The following is a 19,113-nucleotide window of genomic DNA, read 5'->3' on the forward strand; positions in this document are numbered from 1 at the left end:
CCCCAGGAGCCGTGAGGAGTTTCTCCTCAGCGCCAGCTCCGCCGCCGCCCGCTCCCCCCGAGGTGGCTGCACCTGCCCCGGGTGGGGCCGCCCCCCGGGCTCTCCCCGTGCCCCGCTGCCCGCCGGGGGGGCGCCCCTCGGGGCTCGGCGGCCGAGACCCACCTCGGGCGGCCGTTACGGGCCGGCGGTTGCCGGGCGGCCGTTGCCGCTGCCGGGCGTGGCGCCGCCGCCTGCCCCCCGGGCCGGCCGCGCCCCCGCGCCGCTCGCTCCCTGCCCGGCTGCGCGGCTCGGCGCGGCGCGGCGCGGCCGGTGGCGGCGGGTGACGTGCAGGGCGCGCGGTGGCAGCACCTCCCCGCGCGCGGCTTAAAAAGAAGAAGAAAAGAGGGAGCGAAACATGAGAGCCCCGCTGAGCCGCGGCCGGCAGCGGACGGGGCATCGCCCGGCACGGCCACCGCCGCCCCGCCGCGGGGACACCCTTCCTATGGGACGGCGACTGAGGGGCTGCCGCCGCCCGCTGCCCGGCCCGCCCCGAGCCCCGGCGCCTCGGCGCGGCAGCGGCCGCTGCTGCTGAACCTGTGCCGCCCGCGCGGCTCCTCCCGCCCGCCGCCGAGCATCCCGTCCTCCCGGCGCGGCGCGGCGCGGCTCGGCTCGGGGGTCCGCGCCCCCCCTTGGGTTCTTTGGTTTGGGTTTTTTGTGTTTTTATTTTTATTTTTTTAATTATTATTTTTTTGCCCTCCTCGGAGCGCGGCCGCAGGCTTCCCCCTCGTGCGGGAGGGAGGGAGGTGTTTTCCCGGCCCGAAGTGCAAAGCAAAGTCAGTGGGATTCCCCTCCTTCCCCCCTCGCCCCCCCACCCCCACCCCACCCCCCTTTTTTTTTTTTTTTTTTTGGGTGCATCCACGCGCTCCCTCAGGCATGATGCTCAAGATGCTGCCGTTTAAGCTGCTGCTGGTGGCCGTGGTGCTGTGCTTCTTCGAGGGGGATGCCAAGTTCGGGGAGAGCGGCGCCCGCAGGAGAAGGTGCCTCAACGGGACCCCGCCGCGCCGGCTGAAGAAGCGCGACCGGCGGCTGCTGGCCCCGGAGGCGCCGGGCGGCGGGGAGGCGATGTGCCGCGGCCTCTACCCGCGCCTCTCCTGCTGCCCCCGCGCTGACACGCCGGGGCTGCTGCACGCCGACACCAAGGTAGGCGCCACCTGAGGACTCGCGGCTGCTTCGGCGGGCCGGGGGGTGCCGAGTTTGGCTTGCCCCGGCGCTAACCTGACGGGGCGGGTGGCCCCGGGGGCTGCCCACGGGTGCGCAGGGCAGCGGCGGGGCTGGGAGGTGGCTTGGCGGCGCTTTGCGGTTTATTTTGCTGGGGTTTCCAAAGTAAAAAAAAAAAAAGGGGGAGAAAGGAACAGCGGTGCCCGCTTCCCCCCGCGTGTATTCGGGCAGGTCTGGGGTGGGAGCGCGGCGCGGGGACGAGCCGGGGGTGCCGGCGCCAGGTGCCGGCCGCCCCTCCTTCCCCCGCTACCTGGCGGCCTCCCGGAGCCGCCGTCATGCGGAGGGAGGGAGGGAGAGGCCGGGCGGGAGGCACCTCCTCTGCCCGCCCGGCCGCTCCGCTCCGCTCCGCGCAGCGCCCGGCGCCGTGCCCCCGTCCTCCCGCGGCCGGGCAGCGGCATTAGGAAGCGCTGCACGTGAAATCAACAATCAGGTGTCTTTTTTTTTTTTTCTTTTTCTTTTTCTTTCCTCTCTTTTTCCCTTCCTTTTCCATCCCGGTTTAAGGTTTAATTAAGAATTCCTCGGTTACAACTCTGTAGTTGTCAAGGTCTGCGAGACTCTTGGAAAACTTGCGTTTCAGGCTTGCTGGCCCAGGCATAATAAAAAAAATGCCCAGCCTGAATCGAATTTTTATGCTCGGTTCACGGTAGATTTCACTCCATTCTCATGTAAACAGCTTCTACGAATCAACATATGTGTCTGGGTGGTATCTCTCACTTTGTTTTGTAACAAAAAGCCATATTGCATCATTTAATTTGCTCAAGTCATGCAAATAGGAAAAAATCAATAGGACAAAAAGGGGTCGACTTATCCTCCTCCCCACTAAACTGCTGCCCACACACAGAGTCCTGTTGCTTATGGCAAAAGAATAACAACAACACCATTGTGTTTGTTAGTTGGTTCACTAATGGGTGAAACTGGAGAACATCATTCTCCTTCAGTCCCCAGCTCTGTCCAAATGTTCATGCCTTTTGAGGGAGCATTTGTCCTACCCCCTCTATTCCCAGATGAGTGAGAACTGTCTTACTGCAGGTTTTCAGCTGCAGATCTCTCTTTATTCATACCATATGCAGCAGCAGTTTGAGATTCAAGGCAGATATATTTCTTCATGTTGTCTAGAGACAGTGTCATTAAGCTCCTGTGTGATAATTGAATTAAACTATAAACTAACCACACGCAGATAACCTGAAAGATCTAGCAGAGGAAAAGAAAAAGAGAAGAAAAAAAAAGAAAGGAAAAAAAAAAAAGAAGTAGAAGAAGAAAAGAACAAGGGCTGGAAAATATGTCCTTAATTCACCCTGTTTGTAATGGCTCAGTGGCATATAGGCTTCTGAGATTATTCAATGCTTGGAGACCCTTGTAGTAAGTGGCTCAATGCAGTAAACTGGAAGCTGCATTTCAGTAACTTCTCAATCTCCAGGCAGTTGAATGGTTTGCCCTCTTCTTAGTATCACTTGAAAATATCTCTTAATTCCCTTTGGATTTCTTTGGGCTAACAGTACTCAAAACCTCACATAAACGTCAGGTGTTAACCGTATATGCCACACTAGTTATTTCTGAGCTGTCAAAACTCTTTTTTTAAACATTGGTTGGACTTTTTAAGGAATATAATTTTACAGGATTTTAAAATCAGATGATTTTTCACTATAGATTAACGTTTATGAAACTCTCACATCTGCTTTATCATGTCAATATCTGTTTGGGAAAAATGTCAAAATATGTCACTTATACTTTGCAGAATGAGGTGGTCTTCCATAAGGGACATGGCAAACTATTACGGAATACACATGGATGGACCTTTTCAAAAAGCACATTTATAAAACTCTAGTCTACTACAGTTCAAACAATAGCTTATTTAAATGCAGTACTCCATCATATATCTATACATAGGATGGAGTGGCTATGACAGTAACAGAAATGCGAATGCTAGCTTCTTTAAAGACAAAGAGTCAAGCATGCTCAGTAGATGTCTTCATTTTCATAAGAGCTTCTTGGTTAAGATGCTGGGTCTTTGAGAATTTTTGACCAAATTATTGATCTGTGTTTATAATGAAAATGCTACCGTTGCCTGTGGTTTTGGGAGCAGAAATGGAGCTACCATAATAAGCAGATACCACACTGCACTGCCTCAAGTAAGATTTTTACATACTCTTGTTGACATTTAACTCTCTGTCTTCTAGTTCACTGCACTATCTATCCCCTTGATTAGGAAGGACTAATACATCCCGGTCAAATATTGTAATATCAGTTTTTCTAAAAGTCTGCTTACAGCCCGACAGGCAAAGAAGTCCTCCCTACCTTGGATGGCTTCACAGCCAAGGCTGTCAAGGAATGGGTGAAAAGTAATTGTTTTCAAGTGTGCCCTTTTACAATCATTTGTTTGCTCTGGCTCTTTCACGAACAAAGGCTATTGTTGAACACATCCAACTAAACAAATAACTCATCTTGGGGTCCCTTTAACAGCTGCCTTAGTACAATGATCTATTTACATATTACCCTAAAATTGAAACCGAACTCTTTAATGACATAATCCAGTTCTATAATACAGAAGAAGCATATGTTCAGCCCAACAGCTGAACAATCTCGTAAGCATATGATTTTTAGACATAAATGTGTGTATATCTAATACAGCTTAGTGCAATGACTTATTTCACTGTGGGTTGATTATTTTTTTTTTTCTGTTAACATCAAAATTATACTGCCTTTCTCAGACTAGATATGACAGGGTACACAAAACAGATGACTATATTCAATGTAAAGAATTTCTGTTTACTGTACCTTCCTCTGTTTCTTCTTCTTTGCACTATTCTTTTTGTTGATGATAAACCAATTTTGTATGCTATACTGTCCTGCACATTCCAGGATTTATCTTACCTTGAGTCTACCAGTTTTACATTCATGTGGCTAGAGATTAAAGGATGATCTTACAGATGTTGTAAATTAGTCAGCAGCAGGCATAATCATTATTAGGCATGTTGCAATAAATGTTTGGAAGTTTTACATATTTTCCAGAGCACAGTTAGTTTAAACCACTGTAGTTTGATGGTTTCACACACGACTTTAAAAATTGAAGCAGGAAATTAGTTTACATTTCTTCAAAAGACCAAAGCCATTGTCAACTGTAAGGTCATTCTCAAAGTAGAGATCCAGCAGAAGAAGCTTCATTCAATAAGTATTTCAGCTTTCACTTAAAAACGATTTAATATACTCCAGGATAAATACGTTATCGATTTGTTGTCCTATCTCTGAGCCAGTACAGTTATACATCAGACCTCACACAGAGCAAATGTTACCACCCGATTTTGCTTGAGCATTCTAAAAGTTAAATAACATACTTGATTTTCAGATAATTGATTGACTCTGATTCCTTAATCTTCCGATTAGCTATTATATGACCAAGATTCATTCCAGAAATGACATGAGGGGGTGAATTCCTGTGGTTAATTCCTGGATAGCAGCTGCTCAGGGGGATTAGGATCCTTTTGTCTTAACTTTGAGGACTGAAATGTTGGCAAGCATTTCTTCTCCTGTATCACCAGGCAACGTCAATTACGTTTTCCACAAGAAACAGTAAATTAGCTTTGCTATCCTGTATTTTTTTTTTTCTGTTCACAATTCTTTCTTTCTGGAGACTTCCAGCAGAAGTAACAGAAGTAGTAGAATTTTATATCAGCATCACTGTGGAGTTAATTCAATAAACACACCGAATATTTACTAGTAATACCTAATGTTTACTTGTACTTCTAAACATACCATCGTACTGCTACCGCAAGAAAGCCTACTGCCTGAGATCAACCCACTGATGAAAAAAATGAGACTCTTGCAAAGCAGGTGATACTACTGAATATAGGCAAGTATTTGTAAGAGTCTGTAGTCAGGTGTGCTTTCCTTTGGTGGAAACACCAAAATTGGTCATTTCATCCTTACTAAGGAAACCTCCCAGCTTCTTAGTGACATAAAGTTCTTTAAAAATAGCATTTATGGATAGTGCTTTCAATCATCTCCTATTGGCTCCAGACTTTGTCCTATTTGGCAATGATTTGACTGAATTGTATAAGCTACTTCCCATCAGAACAATAGGTACCTAGTCAGGATGCCATCCTCCCCCTTAAGAAGGTCCAGCTCATGCAGCATATTGCCTCAGCAGTGTGGAGTTCTGCAAGACCTCTGTGAAGTCCGTTCTCTACTACCAGAGAATATTTTGTTCAAAATTATAATTATTATTTATTTTGGTCATACCTTATTGTAGTTATCATTATATTTTTAGTTCTTGTCCTTGAGGCATTTTTCCCAAATCTGCCATATCTAGAACAACACCTGAAACTCAAGAACTAAGACCATGTTCCACTAATAGTTCTGCAGCTGTGGCCCAAATAAGATATCTAGCAAAAAGAATGTTGGATTTTTTTTTCAGGAGAGAAGGAGCTGGGGCTGTGGAAAGAATTCCGTGGTGAATTCAGGGTAAAGGCAAACTTTTCACTGTGCATGCAACACGCAATTAATTCATTAGTCTTCAAGCTTAAGACAAATGATAAGCCCTTGCCAAAAAACATGTGAAACAGTGTGAGTCCCAAGAAGACCTGAAGGGAGATGATAAACCGTACATATTAGTCACATTACTTAATTGCAGGTGCTATGATGATGAGGATGAACTAAGAACAGATAGTGTAAAGAACAGAGCATGTATTGCATTTAATGATCCCAGCAAATCTGGAGGAATTATATTTGAAGCCAATGGTAGCTCTTCTACATTAAGGTTAGAGGCCAAATGGCGTTCTTCTAATCAGGGTTCTAACTTAGCCATGAAACTTCACTACACGTTTCAGATGGCCTTTTGACAATATATGGTTAAGACTGAATTTTCCTGGAAAGAGCTTACCTTTTAAATTAATGTTCCTTTAATTAGGATTTTTTTAACTATACAGGCCATATGTTGTATTTTATTTTGAATGCATAGCTGTTTAAAACAACAGGGAGGGCATTTCTCTTAAATGTTTTGTGCTCATATAATTATGATCTGTAAATAAAATGAGTTCAGGACCGTTACCAAAGCGCTGCATCCCAGAAGACCGACAACCTATGAGACAGCATACTACAACATATCAAGAGTCTTCATGTATTAAATAACAATTTTTATCCAAAATAATTTAGATGATTCCTATCAATGTTATGTTGCAAGGGAATGACACATTGTAAAGTCATGCTACAAATCAACTCAGAGATATGAACTACTGCAAAACTGTTCTGATATTTTCAAATGCAAAATTTACAAATATTTACAAATTTTACAGAATACAAATACTTACAGCATTAATATTTCTTAAAATAAGCGTCTTACAGTCTTTGTTTATAACTGTGCTAAACAAACTGTAAAAAGAACCTGAGCTTTGTTTTTGTATTGGATCAGATTCAGTCCCTCTCAACTGAGAACACATTTCCCATTATCCACCATTGGGATGAATGATCAAAAAACAATCCATGTGGTTAACAATAGATTAACAAAGTGCACTGCATTCAAAGACTAATAAAGACAACTATGCTGTTTTCTATTATTTTTCACGATTTGATGACATTGCGCTCCTTAGGCTCCTGTGTTTACTTAAACACATCATCAATCGTGGTTTAGTGCTTCTTCAAGTACTATGCGTAATATATGCTCTTTTTTCAGGACAAACTTACACTTTCAATATTGAGACAAATTAAGATGCTATGGACAAATTCTGTTTTTTCATTTATGAAATGTTTGAAAACATACAGCTTTTCCCACCACCAAGTATTTTGCACTACAGACTGTAAAAAAGGAAAGCAGCATTTAAAACAAGTCAAGGCACCTGCAGAACTCTAATGCAATCACTTCAGTAGCTGGACTGTGGCATAGTTCAAGATACATCAAGATATGGTTTCCTTGATGTGTTTTGGTTGTAGAATTGCAGCTTTTAGTCTCTATATATTTGCATAGGTCACCCTACAAGTTATGTTTTTAAGTATTTCTCATTAGTGGGCAGATGGCCTGCTGCTGTAGCTCCTCATACAAATCATTGCTGTAGCTCAGAGATTGCCTATGCGATACGAGATTGCAGGCTTGAGTCCATAAAATAATTTGACTACTATTGTTCTTCTCTGGGAAAGAGAAGCTAACACTTGACATCTCACTGTTCTAATGGCATATTGCACATTTCATAGTAAAATTTTTTGCGCTTGATTCTTCTGGAATGGTGACGAGAAACATGATGCATTTATACTAACTGTACTGGTTCTGTTAGCCTTATTTATTACATTGGATCATGAAATCTTTTTTTGTGTGTGTAAGATGGGGAAACAGGTCATGTGTTTATTTGTCTCTGGTTTGTGGCTTGCAGATACTTTCTGTTACGAACAACACAGAATGTGCGAAGCTACTGGAGGAAATCAAATGTGCACACTGCTCACCTCATGCCCAGAATCTGTTCCACTCACCTGAGAAAGGGGAAACATCTGAAAGAGAGCTAACTCTTCCCTACCTGTGCAAAGACTATTGTAAAGAATTCTATTATACTTGCAGAGGTCACATACCAGGTAAAGCCTATAACAAAATACGGAACTAAAGGATGTCTGCTTTGAAATGTTGATATTGCCTGAGCAGTCGTAGATCCAGGTCTTTAGCTAAATAAAATCACCATTGATATCAAGGAGATTTTGCCTAAGCAAAAACAGAATAGCTCAGGGCGTCCAGGGTGATTTTTACATGGGGAGGTAAACATTTTGAGCACTTTCTTGCCACCTTCCTATTAAACTCTCCATGAAAAACTACCCATAAAACTCAGGATTACTTTTTGTCAAAGGCCCCTGAAAATATCTGAAAATATTACCTCTACTGCTATGCTACTGTGGTCATTCAAATCATGTAAACAATTATCTGGCCATCCAAAAGGCTGTTCTAAAGGACATACAGCTTTAAGATGCAAGAAAGAAAGGATGCTGGTTGTCCTCTGTAGACTCTACAAGCTGATGAGTAAAGTGTTTTTTCTGGGTTTGTTACCCTAGAAACTGGTGTATTTTTCCACAGAGTTTAAAGCCCATTGAAATCAAAGGGAGCTATTTGATAGACTTCTGTGATCTTTGAATCAGTTCCAACATGCTGTTAACAACCAAATTCTTAACTAACCTAACACTTCCTCACTGCAGTCAGTAGAGTTAGCTGGACATAACATAACCAAAACCAGAATTTGACCGGTGTTGTCTAGGGCAGTCACCAAATGTGTGCTATCACTTGTAACTAAATCAACAAAATAACCACAGAAGATGGTTCTTTTAGAAATACTGTCGTAATACACTATTATATTAAATAACATCTTTGGTATTCTCAATAGTAAATTATTTATATGTTTAAGGCTGTCATTTTTAAACTATGCTTTTTTCCTTTTCCAAACACTACTTATAAATAATGTCACACAGGAGAAAATAATTAAACTGCTAAGATTTTTTTACTAGCAACACAGACTGGAAAGCAGAGTTAATAAGGATGTGAAAAATGAATTTGTGAATAGTCATTTTTGACATATGAACGGAGCTTTGTAATAGAACATAAACATATTTGAGTAAAGGGGATAGTTTAAGTGGATGAGATTTGGAGGAGGGTTTTTTAATTGCGTGTGTACAGCGTGTACTTGTTTTCTCTGAAATCCCAAGAGTGCAGGGATTTTTTGCAGCCTTCTTTTATTGGCTTGAGAAAACATTTTGAATTGACTTACTTTTTCCCTTTACTGTGGTTTAACATGTATCTCAACCCATTCAAATATGAAAATATTATTATTGTCTTTATAAACTAAGGGATGTTTCTAAGGCTTTCTTAAACCAGCTGTTTCTTGCTCTTTATCACATTCTCCAAAGCAAAGCAGAATAGGTCACAGTTGCCAAGACTGCCTGCTGAACAGCGATAATAGATTAGATATTCTAAATGTTTGGCCCATATAAGAAGTCAGCACAAAGACTTTTTTTTTTTTGACACGAGTTTGTAACTAATGCAAATGATTAGCATATTCAGCAGAGCAAGTCCCTCATAGTTGTTTTGTGAAACTCTCTGTTTCTGAGGGAACAATTTTTTTAATTGGAAAAAGTGAAAGGGTGAAAAGGGAGAAAAAATGAGGAGAAGTAGAGAGGGAAAGAGAAAGAGAAAGAGAAAGGGCTGAGCAGCACAGGAGCTATAGCCACAGGAACCTCACTCCTCAGATCAACATATGTGGTGACGAATGACAAATTTATTTTTCTACAAAGTTTGTGTATATGTAAAACTGCTGAAGTGCATCAAGATGTCAAGTGCTTTTTGTGACCACCCAGGTTGCCTTGAAAGATAACCAGATGAAAGCATAACTTTAGCACTGGACAGAGCACTGTGCTTTGCAGAAAAAGAGCTTACATACTTTAGCATCAGTTAATATAGGATTTTTCCTACATCAATCAGATGCTAATAATCTTTCTATATAGTGGTTCTGAAAGTGGGCAGAACTAAAAACAAGTTGTTGTGTCCTTGCATCACCAGCAGAGATGATTTAGTTAGTTTTCTGATTGGTACACATGGTTCTTGATGCCTATACCAGTATTTCATGAAGGTATTAAGATTCATGTCATGCTTTTTGAGAAGACGGCTTATAGGGTTTTAATATAGTATAATAGGCACTCTAAAATATGAATAATTATAAAGACAGCTTATTTGTGTTTTATGTTTTACTTGTGAGACCCATATATCCCTAATATTTATTGCAAAATAAATAAAAATAAAAATAAAAATTATGAAAGCTATGTTTTCAGTTTAGCCTAGAGGATTAAACAAAGAGTTGGAAATTAACATGCCCCGAACTGGAGGTCTCTGCCAATGATTCACTGTGCATTTGTTAAAAACTCAAATAATTACTTTTCCTCCATTAAGGAGTGCTAATTGTTTCTGAACACCAATACAAAGGACTTTAAGGAAATTGCTGACTACAAAAATAATTTTAGCCCCGAAGCCCTAATTTTAGCATAAGTTAGAAATTTTAATAGTGATTCAAGATAGCAAGCATCTTTTCTAGAACTGAAATTTTCACAGTACACATTAACCAAGAAGACTGAGAAATTATACATATTTTTTTTTGATGAGTTAGCTCCAGAAATTCATTTATTGTTCTTTTTACATTTGCAAAGATGAAAACTGTAAGTAGATTCTTGGTTCATTCTTTTGAAGATAGGAGTCTGCCCACCAGTTATGACTGTATCAGACCTCTTTAGCAATTTTGAATATCCAAAGAATAAGTGGACCAATTCTTGAATTCTTGAAAACTGAAGCAGAACAAGAAGAATAGCTGTTAGGATTTTATGGATCTGTTACTGCAGGAGGGTGCAATGTTTCACAAAATGTCTGAATATAGAACTTCTCTGCTTCATCCTGGCTGACTCTTCTCATTATTTCTCATCCAATCATTACTGCGAACCTCGGTTTCAGCGATTACTGATGAGGAGCTGGAGTTAATGAAGTCTCTTTAAACAACAGGAATTTTAAGTTTTGCAAGGTCAGAAGAGAAGACTGTCTAATATTTGTTATTAATACGGTCACGTAAAGAAAGGCATGGCTGATTCTCCCTTTCAGCATGAGCAGAAACTTGATTTGTGCCAGTGGAAGCAACATATTCTAAGCAACAAACGTGTGGCCCTGCCACCCGAGGATATTGGACAAATTTTGAACGATGTGCTCTCCATTATTTCCATTTGAAGAAATGGATTCCAGATGATGGTGTGTGAATCCAGATTCAGGCCCAGATCTGAACGCAGTCATTGCCAGAAGAGATGCTAGATAAGAATTTTTTAACTCCAAACAGGAGCACCTCGGCCCCAAATGGTAGAAGTCTTCTGAGAAGTTCTGCAGGCCACTGAACACTTCCTGAAGTTCTAATGTAGTCAGCTAATAACCATAGTCAACACAGTCAACTATTTCTGAAGAGAAAAATAGTAGTGTTGCTGCTGCTAATAAGAGCAGCAGGGAGATTAACCCTGGCACTGCCTTTGTGCAGGCACATGCAATGTGTCAGTGTGACAAGAGGGCCATTAATTGCTTCAAAACCAGTAGGAAGTGATGTGAACTACCACCAAGCCTGTTATGTTTCGAAAAATTTTTTTTTTGTGAAAAAATTCACATCTAGCTGTCGGAAATGCAAACCAGGAAAAAAAAAACAAAACAAAACAAAAAAACAGGCAAAGGCCTCATCTATACAATACAGAACTGTATGCTTAAGGTCAACAATGTAGCAGGAATAAAGTAGGTGAGCGTGATTTCCATATGCTCTCTAAGCAGGTGCAGGTCTGTGCAAACAAGTGGATGATATTCAATCCTGTGTGCTGTGCAAATGAGGGAGTGAATGCTAACTTCCCTTGTCGTAAAGATCAAGACAACTGCTACAATTAAGTTGTATATCAGAAAGAAGAGGCAAGGTGATGGTCAAGCAGGGAATTTAGCAAAGCAGAATTTAGTGAAGGTAGGATAGGAATAACAAGATACACTGTGAGGAATAACTGACCACAAATACTTGTGGAGAGAGGAAGTAAGGATCATATGAGAGCAAAAGTTCTTTGAAAAAGTTTGAAATCATGCACCTGATCCCTGAAGATTTTAACAAATAACACAGAAAGACTTCACTGTAACTGCCTTAACTGATATGTTTGTTTCTCAAAAACTGTTCGACTCTGGCTTGCAAGATATTTGAAAAGCGTAGAAATGCAAGCCTATGCAAAATCCAACAAATACAACACTTAAACATTGTGTTTAATTTTCCTTTGTGATTTAAGTTTTCCTTTTTAACACAGGAACTGCTCTGTCAACACACGGAATTGGTAGGAAATTTGTAATGATATGCATTACTCCTTTAAAATAAAGTAATATGTTCGGAAATTCACACAGGACTAAATGTCACCATCTCTATTGGGCATAGCTCTCGTAGAGGCAGTGACCGAGCTGTATCTGAATAAACTCTGCCTGAGAAAAACAATATTTTTCCCCCCCAGATAATTCCAGTGCTTAGGGGCGCTTGTCATGGACCATTCTTCTGGACATTGTACAAACACTGAAGAAAATGGCAACCTCTCAACTAAAGACCTCACAAATTAAGAATAATAAAGAAAACATTAAATAGTTACTATCAGATAGGAAAGTAGAAGCATCTTTTTTTAACTGTCTTTACTGAAACTGTATGGTGAATCTAGCATATAGAACACAGAAACGATTTTTTTGGTAGCTTACTGTTTTTTTATAGAACAAAATTCCATCCTTAATGCACAGGTGAAACTGTATTTACAGAGGTCACATTCCTTCCAATAATGCAACAATTTAGCGATTTACAGACTGATTTTCATAGTTTAATTCAAACCTGTTTTTAAGAACGTTTCTAAGGAAATCGGAATGTAAGTCTTATCTTTTTTCAGACCTGCTGATGGGTTTGCCAAATAGCAGAAACTATAGCCCACTGTAGTGCAAGATGTACCTAAATGCATGATAAAATATTTCATAAAGAAAACAGATTAGTCTTACATGCAAGAAAAGGCATTGCTTAATGCATTACTCAATTGAGTTTGCATCTGATTGTTATTTGAAATGCACATGTACTAAGTAAACAATAAGATCATTATATGCTCTCAGTTTTTCAGACTAAAGGTAAAATTCCAGCCAAGAGTAGTTTATTTGTAATAAATAGTAGATTATATACTTAGACAATTCTAGAAATTCTCAGAAATTGTACACCTCTAATCCACTGTTGCATTTTCTGTAATGATCTCCTTTGCCTAGAGAAAGAAATCACTGAAGAGAAAACTATGTATTCTTAAGTCAAATAATTCAACACCAAGATTGTAGATTACCTTTGATTTTGGCATTATATCTACAAAGCCTTGGAATACCAGTCCATGATTATATCAGAGTTCCTCTTCAGTTGTTCCACTTGAAATTGTATCTCACATTTTCTCCAAATAACTACTATAAATTAAAACCAGCTCCTCAGAGATGATATTTACTGAAGCTCAAATCATGGTAATTAAACTTTTATACCACAACACACTACCATGTGTTTCCAGATACTATTTTATAGAAGCCAAAGGCAGGCTTTGTCATGTTATTTGTCCAATATTTTTAAAGGAAGATGCATATGAAAAGAAGTATAGTTGGGTGGGAAAGGCTTTCCACTCCACAAAAATTCTGGGATCTAAAAAATTTTCCTATTCCACATAAGGAAGAAATTGAACTCTTTCGAAATTTTCCATGAAGAAAGCCACAGAGAGACCACCCCAGGATAGCTAATAAAGCGGTTGTTAGGACATTTACTTGGGAAATGGGAGACTTAGGGTCAAACTCTTGCCTGACAGATGAGGGGCATTGACCTGAATATTCCTCTTCCTAATGAAACACCCTAATTACAAGACATTGGAGTATAGTGATATGAGCTTTGCTGTCTGTTTCTCTCTTTTTCATTTAGACCAGAAGTTTCATCTTGGACCAGAAACAGCATTTTAACTAAAATTTTGTCAAAACTGATAACGTTTCTGAAAAACCTTTGCTTTTAAGAAATTGGCATTTTCCAAAGAATCACAGCTGTCCCTGATCAGCTCTTATTGTACGTTGTAAGCCAGAGGTTTTATGGGCAAGATCTATGGATTACTGCATTATTCACAAGTGGTAAAGCCATGCATAAATTAGGCCTCTAATTCCAATTAAGTGCTAATTTTGTGTATTCCATCAGTTAGGTCTTGGACTGTAGTACATCCTAACACTGTGCCAATAACGCTAAGAGCAATAAAGGTGTCTTAAGACACATTGTATTAACATCTGTTTTAGTAAAACAGTGCATATGTAACTAGCCAAATTCTATCTTAGATTCAATATTAATGATTAAAAACTGGATGGAAATTACTAGAAAAAAGTTTTTGGACAGAAAGATATTTTTGCTGTCATTAAACATAGCATAGTATCTGCAGTGGCAGGGATTTTCCTCAAAGGCTTTTGTTTTACCAACATCTTGTTTCCCTTGTCTTCAAACTCCCTCCCATTTTAACCTAAAACCTAAAGACCACCCTTCATCCAAGCCAGCTTAAAGCCAGCTCCAATGCAGCATGAGACACGTCCCTTTTCTCAGGGTTGGGGGCCGAGGAAGTAGACGTTGCGATGGGACACTGCCTTCACCCACGGCACTGTCAGGAGTCAACCAGAGGCCAGCTGCATGTCAACAAGGTGCAGTTTTAAGCAGTACTTCTTGCTTTCTGAGACAACTAATTATTCACCTCTCCGACTGATGTCTGGTGCCAGCATTCCACAAAGTCTTTACTGCATGTCTTTTACAGAAGTTTTTACCAAAGTTTTTACTACAAGCCACCTTTTTGTTATTAAATCAGGGAAGAGTTACCATTTTCATTATATTTTGGGGATGACAGAGAGTAGCAAAAGATACTGAGTTCTGCTAAAGCAATATAAAAGCGATAAGATGCGAAGCTTAAAGCAAGAAAAAAGTTAAATGAAAGTTGCTCAAGCTATTTTACAGCATATATTACACTTCATTAGTAGGGTTAAAATCAGGAAAAAATATATGACAGCCTTAACTCTGAACTTTGTCCCTTCATTTTTTTTAATGAGTAACTGTAGTGTCATTTTGAGTTAATTGTTTTTTTTCTTATTTATGCACACTGAAAATAAAGTTTACTACAGATACAAATTAAAAACTATAAAAGGTAATAGTCAGTTTGTATTTATTCAGAGCAGGCCTTTTTTGAAGATAGTACTTTGTTTAAAACCACTTATTTTTCCACTCAGAATATAATCTATTTAAAGATTAGTTTGACGGCACAAAACTGCAGACATGACAACACACTAAATATTTGTATGCTCTTTTGCATTTTTAAGGTTTTCTCCAAACTACAGCTGATGAGTTTTGCTTTTACTATGCAAGAAAAGATGGTGGTGTATGCTTTCCAGATTTTCCAAGAAAACAAGTGCGAGGGCCAGCTTCTAACTCCCTGGACCACATGGAAGAATATGACAAAGAGGAAGAGATCAGCAGGTTCATAAAGATAAATGCTGTTTAATCTGAAAAAAAAAAAACAAAAACAAAAACCAAAGCCTGTGGTTTTCACAGTGAACCAGCTCAGTCTGTGCTTATGCTCAGCAGCTGTGTTTTCCAGATGGTACTTTCTTTGGCTGCAGCTAGCGTACGTCCAAAGAGAAAGTTACATTAGCTTCAATATTGCAGTAACATTCAGTAACATTTGATATTTAAGTTACTAATAAGGTGTTAATAGACTTTCAAAGCCAAATTTTGGCAAATTGTGGAATTGCTGGAATGTACTGTAGAATTTTTCTATTTATAAATTGTTTTCTCTTTTACCATGTTTTAGCTATTCCTCTACATTTTACATTTAAAATGACTTAAATTTCTCTTGTATACAAGCCAAATTTTGCTTGAGTGAAGCATAAATTCATTTTCAGTATTATCTGTGTGCATACATTCAAGGAAACAATTTATTCTGAATTGTATGACTGTGTTTGTACTATCATTACAGAGCAGTCATTTTATCTTTTAGGGACATTGTTGTGTCATGGTTACGACAAAGAAGAAATTTCTCACTGTTTTTTTCAATTTTTTTTAGAAAACACAAGCACAACTGCTTCTGTATTCAAGAGGTTGTGAGTGGACTAAGGCAGCCTGTTGGAGCAGTACATTGTGGGGATGGATCTCATCGCCTCTTTATACTTGAAAAAGAAGGATACGTGAAGATTTTCAGTCCTGAAGGAGACATAATCAAGGAACCTTTTTTGGATATACACAAGCTTGTTCAGAGTGGAATAAAGGTTGGAATTTTTACTTATCTCTTTCTGTTTATATTTTAGCCTGTATATGGGGAATAAGGGAAGGAACTTTTATTCAGAAATTATTTTAATTTACATAATAAAAAGAAGAGTAAGGACAACAGTCACTACAGCTCTATCTGGCAAAGAAATGAAAACTCTTCCTTAATTCACAAAGAGAAAAGATAGCAACTGTCTTCACATTTTTATCTTTCCCTTCATTTTTTCCTCACTTCAAATTTGGAAGAAACTATGCAACACCGGCAACATGTAGCATTATGTTTGTATTTTCACCCTATGTGCTCATTTCTACTGAATTTGGTTGAGTTTCACTGTGATTCCAGTGGGAGCAAGTTTGGCCTGGAGCATCACCTGACCTGTGGGTGCTCGGTGAGGCCCCGGGAGCCAGGGACAGGAGAGGGCCTGGGGAACACTTGGGGATGCTGGGAGAGGGGCAGGGCTGCTCGCTGTCTTTGATGGGAGGCTGCCACCAAACAGTTCATATTTGAGATGCTCATAAAAAGTCACTGACACTAAATTTGAACATGTGGGTGGATTGGTGAAGCAGCATTTGTGATGCTTAATGGCTAGACTGCTTCTGGCTTTCATGGTCAAGGGTGTGATTGTGAATGGGCAATGATGGGAATCCATACGAGGGTGGAGATAAGAAATCAAATCTAGGTATGGGGTGACTTCTACTGGAAAACTCCTAAGTATATTGGCTGATATTTTAGTCATGAAATGTCTTAAGTGTTGTTCCATGATGATTTCTTGTCACATTTTACAGTGGTAATACAAGTAAAATGCAGATATAAACAACAAATTTAAATTGTAACGAGGTTTTGTATAGATCAGTCACAATCTGATGTCATAGATGAAAGGTATACTGACATACTATTGACACAGTAATTTTAAATAATACTTGTGGCAAACTATATTCAAGATATTTAAAATGCATAGCACATGCTAACTCGTTATTTTGTATTTCAGCTATAAGATCACTAAACTAATTTAAGATAGCCTTTTCTGAGGGAAATGGTTTTCTTCTATGCCGAAACAAGAGATAAATGGAATATATTACACTTTTTAAAGGAAAAGAAGCAATTTATATGACACTGTGATTTCTTGAACACTTCCCTTTCTGCCTTTTGCCATTATGTCCAAGATACCAAACCAAAAGAGATCCTGTGAGGGATCTTTTTGAAAACCAATTTAAAGCTGATTTGTATTTTTTATGTGAAAATTCTGATAGCTCTTGCTTGTGAAAAACTGACACTGAAACTTTCTGCAGAACTTCTTTCAGCCCCAAATAAACCTTCCTTGAGGAAGCTTTTCCAGCTGGAACTCAGAAGCAAGACTAAATGCAAAACTGATTTTCCATGCTTCTGAATAGGCAATAGCCTAGTTGGGAAGACCCTCAACAGCTACCCTCCAATTCAGACACAACTTCTTGTTCTGTTTTAAATCAGTGATCTGATCTTTTTAGTCTTTACTACCCTAACCATTATATAATACTCTAAAGTGAATCTGTTTCAACTGTAACATTTTGTGTAAATAATGTGATGTTCTTTTAGCTAGAAAGTCTAATTCAGTTCCCTCAGATAACAGTCCAGTGGTTAAGGATAATTGTATTGCAGTGTTTAATGCAGGCTGGCAAGAATAGAGGCTCTATGTACTTCACAGATAAGGAGAAAGGGAATGTGCCTAGAAGCAAAACACCAGCTTTTAAGTAGAAAGAGGAATGGAAAAGAATTTGAGGAATTAGTACATTATATAAAATAGTAAATAAATAAATAGAATAAAACAAAAACCACATAACCCAAATGCTTTTTTTAAAACAAGGGTTCTCAAACATTTTTATGTTTATCCCCTGCAGCCTGATTGCTATAATTATTGTCCTTTACCTACAAGGATACAAGACCACTTTGATGAAAGTAACAATTGGTCAAACATTGGAACAGGCTTCCTAGAAAGGTGGTTCAAGCCCCAGGCCAGTCAATGTTCAAGAGGCATTTGGACAATGCCCTCAATGATACACCTTAACTTTTGGTTGGCCCTGAAGTGGTCAGACAGGTGGACTAGGGGATCTTTCTAGGTCCTTTCCAACTGAACTATTCTGTTCTGTTTTATTCTATTCTGTTCTATTCTATTCTATTCTGTTCTGTTCTGTTCTGTTCTATTCTATTCTATTCTATTCTATTCTATTCTAATTATTTTATCAAAATAAAGTACTTGATGGAAATTTGATTTTATTTGCCTTTTATACAGTTTAAAACTAGAAATTGGTAATGGAGAATACTATGTGGATAGACAATTCTCTAGCTGGCAGTGCAGATAGTCTGCAGCAATTTACAAAGACACCATGCAAAACATTGCATCCACATGCAAGGTGTGCGAATCACAGAATGTCTTCTCTGTGTCTAGTTCAGACATGCTTCTAATGTAAAGTAGATTAAGTTGTATGCATACATTTTGCCCAATATGCCTTATTCTCATATAGCAACGCAAGTGAAAAAGTAAAATGAAATTAACAAAGTTTTAGTTGCCCCCAAAGTCCTTTAGTTGTCAAACTCTGGCCCATATGTTGCAGTGAAATGTTTTGCCAAGGTAACATGTTGTGTATTTTTTTAATTCTCTCTTCATTTACACACATTCATAGATGTTAATCCAAACATCTAGTCAGTTCCTGTGTAACATCATCCACACAACATTATTCCTGACTTAACATCAAGACTGTTCACTGAAATAAACAAAAACTCTTCTCCTTTTTTCAAAGCTTGGAGCAATCTTAGCAAGACAAGGCAAATTATTCCTTTTCCGTAAAAATATGGAGTTAGGACTTTAAGTGTGTAATTTTTCTTTTATATCCCATATTAAAGGTAGCAGTTTCTTTCCATTTTGTACTTGTATGTGAAGTACTAACAAACACTTAACTCTACTGACAATAGTCAAATATTTTTTCAAACTTTCTTAGATGTCAGTTGTGTCCAGTAAATAAAAACAAAAATACAGCTATGGTTGAATGACAG

The 19,113-nt window shown here is 39.3% G+C and overlaps 1 protein-coding gene across 2 annotated transcripts in view; it reads left to right on the forward strand.

Annotated features, from left to right (window-relative positions):
* The first annotated feature begins 379 nt into the window (after nucleotides 1–379).
* Nucleotides 380–19,113, forward strand: part of HHIP (hedgehog interacting protein) — a 72,267-nt gene continuing 53,533 nt past the window's right edge. Inside the window, exons 1-4 of one of the 2 annotated variants that reach the window (XM_068680847.1) lie at nucleotides 380–1,179; nucleotides 7,614–7,809; nucleotides 15,143–15,299; nucleotides 15,886–16,087. In XM_068680847.1, the coding sequence (XP_068536948.1) occupies nucleotides 913–1,179; nucleotides 7,614–7,809; nucleotides 15,143–15,299; nucleotides 15,886–16,087 (822 nt within the window). In that variant the 5' untranslated portion in view covers nucleotides 380–912. Of the gene's footprint in view, nucleotides 1,180–7,613; nucleotides 7,810–14,317; nucleotides 14,477–15,142; nucleotides 15,300–15,885; nucleotides 16,088–19,113 lie in introns of those variants that run through there. The other variant, XM_068680848.1, reaches the window with a different exon arrangement.

Source organism: Anas acuta, chromosome 4 (genome assembly GCF_963932015.1).
Source record: "Anas acuta chromosome 4, bAnaAcu1.1, whole genome shotgun sequence".
Classification (NCBI taxonomy): domain Eukaryota; kingdom Metazoa; phylum Chordata; class Aves; order Anseriformes; family Anatidae; genus Anas; species Anas acuta.